The following is an 8,134-nucleotide window of genomic DNA, read 5'->3' on the forward strand; positions in this document are numbered from 1 at the left end:
AGCTACGAGGGGGGAATAAACACCTGCAGGGCTGGGAATCCTTTTTCACCGTTTTTTTGAAGTCTAGCGTGAAAAAAGAAAGGTGCCAGCCTTAAACCGTAAAGAATCTCCAGGATTATTTATTGAGACGAGGAGACGCCACGGGAGGTGCTGGGTTCAGTATGGATGCTCCAGGACGTGGACCATGATATCCAGCAGCGCCGGCCAGGTCTCGGTAGCGGTGGGGATGATCTGGGTGCTGGGCAGGAGGAAGCCGTAGCGTCCCGTGTCCCTCAGCTCGAAGGTGAAGGAATATTTCACCCCGTTGTCGTAGGCCCAGTCGACGGTGGTGCCATCTGCCATGTCTGCGGGGAGAGGAGGGGAGACGTGATCCCAACGCTGAGCATTTGTGGTGGACACGACACCGCGGGGTGAGGAAGGGACACTTACAGATGGTGTCCACGATGCTGCCGTAGGTGTATTTCGTCCCATACACAGCGGCCAAGTCGCTCACTGCCTTTTTAGCCAGTTCATTCTGCAAGGGAGAGCCCAAAAGTGGTGAGACCTGGTGCAGCGAGACCTTGGGGCAGCAGAAACCCTGGGGCAGCAGAAACCCTGGGGCAGCGGGGTCTAGAGCCCAGCATCGTTTCCCACCCCCTCTGCTCTTGCTTTTCCCCTAAAAACACCCTTAATTTTTCATTAAAGAGGTACATCTTGCAATCGCCCTCCCTCCAGGAACGAAGGGATGGGCTTCAATGTGCAGGTTGCATCCAACGAGAGGCGCAGGGAGGGTCCTGGGGTGATCGGACCTGACTCTTCCAGCAAGGCTGGCGCTTCCAGCCCCATGTCTATGTTTTGGGGCCATCTCACCAGTTCCTGGTGGTTGGGCGCAGGCGCTCTCTTGTAGCCGTAGGGGAAAAGCAGCATCTGGGAGTAGCTGTGGATAGAGATGACCGATTTCACGTTCCCGTGGCTGCGGATGAAGTCCACGACGGCTTTCACTTCGCTCTCAGAGTGGGCGTAGGGGCCGCGGTAGGTCTCGGAGCAGGGGTTGCTGCTGGAGCCGGAGCCTGGGGCACAGTGGAAGAGGCACCATGCAGGGAGGCTGCCCCGGGGAAGGGTTTCTAGCCCCCAGGTTTCTCCCCTCTAGCAGGAGTCTTCAATGCTTTGAGGCACGAGCGATGCCCGGCGTGGGGACCTGGTGGCCCAGCTCTCACCTCCAAAGCCTGCGTCCCAGTTTCGGTTGGGGTCCACGCCGACGCAGTGGGAGCCGGCGTTGATGGACCTCGTCTTGCGCCACAGGCGGTTCTAGGAACAGATGGGGGCAAGACCGTCACAGGGATGTGAATCCCCCCTCCTGCCCAAGCATCTCTAGGAATGGGAGGAAACCACCTCCACCCACTCGCCATCCCACCCAAAAACCACGGCCAGCCACGGTTGCTGGAGCCAAGCGCCGGGACAAGTTCCCTCTGCAGCGTCCCCGCGCTCACGGAGCTGTGGGTGAAGGCAAAGCCATCGGGGTTGATGACGATCTCGAAGAAGATGTCCATGCTGTCCAGGATGGCGGTGATGGAGGGGTCCTGGCCGTACCCCTCGGCAATCTGCGCGGGGAGGGGAGCGGAACCTGCCTCGGTGCCCCTCGGGGACGAGGGATGCAACCGAGCGGTGTCACAGGGAGATGTTAAAAAAGGGCTGGGGTAAGAATTGGGGTCCACCAGGGCACGTGGTTACCTTGTTGGCCGTCCAGATGCCGGTGGCTTGGGTGATCCATTCCCGCGAGTGGATGCCGGTGTCCAGCCAGATGGCTGACCGATTCGATCCCCCGGTGCTGAACTGCGCGGAGAGGGGAGATTTCAGCCCCGCGCCCTCCCAGGGCTGGGCAAGGCGAGAGCCCCTCGGTACCCACCTTCAGCACGTACAGGGGTCTGTTCTCGTAGCTCTGCCCGATCTGGATCTTGCTAACGAGGCTGGGATGATCGTTCACCAGCGTGTCCATCCAGTCATAGATCTGAAAGGAGAAGTTGGTGGGTCACGAGGCTCACCTTGGCTTTCCATTTGGTTTTTAGAGTATCCAGCACAAGTTGCAACGTGCAGAGCTTCTCTGGAGAAGATCTGGTGCTTCCCAGGAGAAGATGAGGTGCTTGGACCACTGTGCAAACAGGGAGGCGCACATCGCAAAGGCTTTTGCAAAAGCAGAATGAACACTGGGGGCAAAAAAAGCTTTGAGATCCCCCAACACCATCACAGCCTCCATCAGCCACCCACCGGGCTCCAAGCACAGGGCTTGACCCCCAAAATGAAGTTGAAGATGTCTTCTAGTGAGGCGGGGAGGTGGCAGGAGGGGCCACGCTGCACGTGGAGGGATGCCCGGTCTCCTGGCTCAGCTAAAACCTCTGCCCAAGGAGGAGAGACATGTCCCGGGGGCCTCGCTGTGACCACGAACGTCACCGCATGGATGCAACCATGGCATGGGACAAGTGTGACACCAGCAAGACAAAGCGAATGCGCCGCAGAGCAAAGTACCTCTTCTAGCGTGTGGTAGGAGGCGAAATCGAACGTGCTGGTGCTTCTCACTGTCCTCCTGGACTTCATCATGGTTTTCTTTTCTGCATCCAATAATTCCTGTTTAGGAGAGGGAAAATAAACCCATCAAACAGGCTGGAAGGAGCAGGCGGTTGGGTTTTTCTTCCATCTCCTCACGGTTTCCATCTTTTTGGACCTTCTGTTGGGACTGAGCCGCGGGAGTTCATCCTGCTCCCCGCCGCAGTCCTTACCTGCACGTCCTCAATCATGACGCTGTAGGAAATGCTGTTGGACTCCAGGAAGGTTTTGACCGCTCGGAGGCTGGGGAAGGGCACCCGCACATCGGCTGGGCGGCCGGGGCTGGTGGGGTGACGCCAAAAGTCAGCCTGGCGTGGAGGAGAGGAGAGAGCTCGGCCCCATCCCGTGCTGGTGCTCATCCGCTGAGCTCCCCAGCACCAAAAGGGTCTCATCAGTTTCCCATGAAGGATGGAAAAAGGTCTTTGGACAAGTTTTGGGACACACAGGGGTACCAGGATGGGTCAGGGTCCCTTTGTCTCACTCAATGGATCTTCTACAGAAACACGTTTCAGCCTGAGTTATTTGTTGGCTGCAAACCTCTCTTTGAATATTTGTGATTTGAGCAGCTGCAATGAGACACCAGGGTCGCTGCACGCTGGTTTTGCTCTTTAATTGGGTAGAGGTATCGCCTTAGATCAGCTTTGCGGTGCAGATGCTGTTTCCCACCACTCATCTCTCTCCTGCTTCTCCCACTGCTTCATTTTTTCACCGGGATTCACCCCTCAAAGCAACCCAGGCAAACGCAGCAAGAGCAGAGTTGTGTCGTAATTCAAGCCAAAAAAAAAAAAAAAAAAATGCAGTGACATTTTAGACCTGAATACTCAGCCTGGGAACAGCGCTGCTGCCGTGGCCGGGGTGTTCCCGCTTCGTCTGAAACAGGAGGGCTCAAGGTGCCCTAAGCTAAATATTATATTTATACAGCTATAAATTATACGTATCTAAAGTGGGAAGGAAAATTGGATGCGAGGTCAAAAGAAGGAGGGAGCCCTGGATGTCACCAGGGTGTCTGTTTTACACCGGGGGATGCTCGAGGCGCCGTGGCAGCTCACCTGCAGCTCTGCCTGCTCGCCCAGCACCCTGAGCAGGGCGATCTGCTCCTCGTCGCTGGCCGTGATGCGGAGGACTTGGTCCCTGCAGGGAGACAGAGCCGTCAGCGCATGCCGGAGGGATCACGGGAGCGGGGGGAAGGAGCCGAGCCTCCAGCGCTGACGTGGCCCCGTCACGGGCTGGGTGGAGGCTGTGAAAGGTCTACACCGGCTCGGTGGGTTGGAAAGTGCATCAGTTGTTGGAGGTTTGGTGTCGAGAGCGAAAAAAGCAGGTTGAGAACAGCCGCAATGGGAAAAGAGCAAGTGCTGGCGAGTCCATGGTGGTCTCCATCCTTCCTTTGATCATGAGAGCTCCCAAAATGTTAGGAAATATCTAACATACAGACATTTCCTGACGTAGCCTCTGCTCCGGCCCAGCCGGGCTCCCCCGGGGACGGGGACGGCCCCCAGCAGAGGGAAACGCTCTCCTTCCCCAGCAGCAAGGTTTCCCCAACTCAGTTCAGTCCTTCCCCTGGAAAAGCTCGGGGTGACGCTCTCAGGATTCAGCACCCCCTAATTTCTACCCACCGCGGTGGCCAAGAGGGTGCTCAAAACCTCCCTCCGGAGCCAGGATGAAACCACGTCTTTCCTGGCATCCATGCGGCAAAAGCTGAGGGATTTCCCTCCTTTGGGATGTCGCCCTTCTCGTTGACCCCAAAGGAGGGCGGACGGGGCCGGGCATCTCACCCAGGTCCCCGTCCCCCCCAGGGTGCCCCACCACCCCCTGCTTTCGGCAGGACTCACCCCACGAAAAGCTGCTCGCTGCAGGCGGCTGCCACGAAGGCGGCAAAGACCAGGAGGATCTTCATGGCAAGGAGATGCGGATGAGCCTCAGCCCCCCAAGGGCATATATAGCCCCCCATAGAGCGCTCCGGGGGCACTCGTGGCCCTTCTCACCAAGGCTGCTGTCCCCACGGAGCCGGCAGTGACAAACAGCCAGGAACAGTTCCCGGGAGCCCAAATGTTTGCTTTATTTGACGAAGTCAAGAAAAGAGCAGCCAAATGAGGGAGGATCCGATAACGTCTTCCTCGGCGCTCGGGTTGTGCCGGGGAGGACGCGTGCCCGTGCACCCAGCTTGGTGTGCGTACGTGTCGCGGTCACAGTCACCACCTACGGGGGTGACCCAGCCCGCGGGCGTGGGACGCTGGGGTCATAGGACCCCGTCATACACAAGGACACGGCGCTTTGTTTCCATTAATTTCTTTATTACAGATTACTCTTAGTAAATTAAGTATAATTATGATTAGTAAAGCAAGTGTATATTACAAGTTGCTGCACAATTACTAGCAGAAAAGCAAGTATATGTACATATATATCTATATTTATGATTAATTACTTCTATGCACATAAAATTCAAACTATATCATTCAAGTTATTACCGGTGCCGTTCATCCAACTGCTCGCAGGAGCGGGGCCAGCTGACGATGGATGAAGTCTCACTCCAAAGACGACGGGCATCACGGAGCCCGGCGTCCCCGGCGAGCGTCCGAGGGATCGCACAGGGACGTTCACCCGGGGGTAACGCTTAGAGAGAGAGAGAGAGCGAGGGGCTCGGTTTTGGGTAGAAAGCGAGTTATTTTTGTGTCTTTAGTGTAGATACACGAGTGGGCGCAGGACAGCAGCTCCTGGAGCAGCCGTTGCTGACTTCTGCTGCCTTAGGAGGTCAGTTCGTTATAGTGGTTTCTTTGTTCCACAGGTTATAGCAGCGTCTTTGTTCCACAGGTTATAGCAGCGTCTTTGTTGTGCGCTTATCTACGATGGCCCCGAGCTCCTGCCCGCGCTTGTCAAGGATGCTCCGGGTGCCCGGGCCGGGTTCCCAGGCTGGCAGACATCGGCTCGGTCAGTTTTTTAGCAGACATCTTCTAACTGTGTTTTTTTTTTTTCCCCCATTAAAACCAGGTCGTCTTTCTGGTTGTGCCGACAGCGGGCTGTGCCGTGGGAAGGTGCCCCAGTTGGGAGGGTCCATTATAGCTTCATAATGTGGAACTGGTGATGTTGGTGAGCTGGTGGTGCCAGGGTAGAGGTCCTCATTGAGGCAGGGTCATGGTGTGGTTGAGGTGGGACCGCAGGAGCTCTGTATCCGAACTTCTGGACCAAGCAAGGTCAGCTCTGGGGGAGACCAGGTCCCTCCACGTTGGGTCTTGGAGTCCTCCGAGGACGGAGGCTGCACAGCCCCTCTGGGCGATGTGTCCCACTGCTGCCCTGTCCTCCTGGTGGAAAAGCATGTTCCTGTGTCTAGCCTGGCTCTCTCTTGCTTCAGCTGATGCCGTTGTCTCTCCCATCACACTTTCTAGTGAAGAGTTTGGCTCCGTTTTTCTCAATAACCTCTTCATATGGACGGGAGGGTCCCAGTTAGGTCCCCCTACCCCAAAGCTGTCTCATCTCCAGGCCAAACCAGCTCATTTCCCTCAGTATCCCATCATGGGACACGTCTCCTGTTCTACTTGGTGGCCTCCATTGGTCTTGATCCTCCTGTTCCTCTTGGTGGCCTCCATCAGTCTTGCTTCAGATCTTTTTGGTGCCAGGGGTCCAAAATCTGGATGCAGTTGTCAAGACACACGCTTACAAGAAGAGGGCCCATGTGGCCTCAAGACCTGGATGGTTGGATGGAGCTTCAAAGCCAGGGTGAGGCCATGGGTCTTCAACCCCGGCCGAGGCTCCTCAGGCTCTGCAACTCCTGCCCACCACTTGCCACAAGGTCCCTGCTCCGGTGGCATCAGGTCGGCTGGATCCAGGAGCCAACTGTGTGCCCTGGGCCCTCCGCGTCAGCCGGGTTTTACCAGCAGTGGTTTTATCACTGGCTGGAGAACGGGATTTTGGAAGGGTGGGTCAGTTTGGGAAGCGGGTGGAGGGGACGGGGACACGTGCGGGGAGCACCGGCTGCCCCGTGCTCGGGTTTGCTTTCCAAAACGGCTACGCTTAACCCAAAAACCAAACCCACGCCGTGCTTCCCGATGCCTCAGCTGCACCTTCCCCTTCCTTTCCCTGCCACCAGCCTTGTGTCCTTTGAACTAACGTTTTACTCGCCCCATCAGGCGTGTTTGCTCACGGAGGAGTGAGTAACTCACCAGCTGCTGAGGGGATCACAGGACATGGAGATAAACCTGTTAGACTCGATAATCACTGCAAGAGCAGCAGGGATTGCTAATCTCTGATCCTTCGGTGGCTCTCGTGCACAGCCCTGAGCTGTTTGCTCTTAATCCCCCAGAAATTAGTGGGCTGAACACCAGAAGGAGGGAGGCAGGCTCTTGAAGGACTGTGGACTGGCCGTGCTGGATGAGAGCAGGCATCCTCCCACCTCCGTCCTCCCACCTCCGTCCTCCCTCTAACCGTGCCCACTGGGCAAGTCTGGGAGGGAGAAAAGAGCCAGGACAAATATATGGGGACATTAGGCCAGAAGACCCCCCCTTCCACCAGCGGTGGGTGGCCTGGCAGCATCCGGAGGCTCGTTAAAGGCAATTAAATTCCTTTAATCAGTCTCACAGCCTGGATTATGCTGCTTAACATCGGGCCCCCTGTACCAGCCTCCAGAAGCGAGCTCTGTCAGAGCCCCCAGGTTTACAGGAGCAGCAACGCGGAGCTGTTACGCACAAAACAGAAATTCTTCCCTGTTCTCTCTGAAGAGCCGCTAGACGCGACTGGAGCAGAGCGTCAAGCAGGCTCCTGCAATCCCCCCAGCTGGAGCTATGCCGCAGCAGTGGAGCAATTAACCTTCCAGATGACCTAGTTTATCATTCAGGTGCTCCAGCAGCTCTGAAGAGTTCACACCACTTTTCGGTCCGCAAATTTCAGAAATACTTTAGAAAACCTGCACCCTCACCCCGCTGGGAGCCAGTTTCTGCACTGGTGACAGGGCTGGTTGTGAGGAGGGGGTTGCTGTGAGGGCAGGGCGGTTTGCAGGAGTTCTACGTGCTGCTAAGGGCTCGGAGCAAATGCGTTTTGCATTTACTAAGAGCCGGAGCTGCAGAGGGCAGAAGGCAGGACAGTTTGCAGCAGTCACGAGCTAGGGGACGAGCATCTCCTCCTTTCCCAGCACACCTTTCTGCTCTTAGATTTAATCTCCCCTCAGCCTCTGCGCTGACGCAAGTCCCTCAGCTGACTTCTTGTTTGTCTGGGTGGGAAAAGGCCTGCTCTCTTCAGCTCACCGGAGGTCACTCCGACATCTCAGCAGCCACACAAGCGCTGACATCTTCCAGCCTCCTTTTGTCACTGTTCCTACTGTGCCTCATTGAGGTGGACCTCAACAGCGTCCTAAAACCTGTGACGCCTTCTAAGGGGTCTACCATGCACACGGAGAGGCAGCGAAGAAGAGAAGCATGAAACTCCTTTTACATGCAGACATGTATTGCTGTAGGAAGAATGCACACAGGGTTTTTATTCAACCAGGTGCCCTATCGTTACAGCTGTCTCAAGCACGCCAAGGGAAGAGGATTTACGAGCTACAGCCCGCTGATTCCCACCCCAGCTT

The 8,134-nt window shown here is 56.4% G+C and overlaps 1 protein-coding gene across 1 annotated transcript; it reads right to left on the reverse strand.

Moving 5' to 3' along the window:
• Positions 1-156: 156 nt before the first annotated feature.
• Positions 157-4,474, reverse strand: LOC309589447 (carboxypeptidase A1-like; the record flags this gene model as incomplete). The annotated part of the gene is made up of 11 exons (XM_082309619.1): positions 157-344; positions 430-514; positions 850-1,049; positions 1,197-1,287; positions 1,470-1,580; positions 1,711-1,812; positions 1,886-1,987; positions 2,503-2,601; positions 2,754-2,888; positions 3,630-3,711; positions 4,410-4,474. The coding sequence occupies 11 exons, from the start codon at positions 4,472-4,474 to the stop codon at positions 157-159; spliced, it is 1,260 nt and encodes a 419-aa protein (XP_082165745.1).
• Positions 4,475-8,134: the final 3,660 nt, after the last annotated feature.

Source organism: Platalea leucorodia (genome assembly GCF_965183815.1).
Source record: "Platalea leucorodia genome assembly, chromosome: 4".
Lineage (NCBI taxonomy): Eukaryota > Metazoa > Chordata > Aves > Pelecaniformes > Threskiornithidae > Platalea > Platalea leucorodia.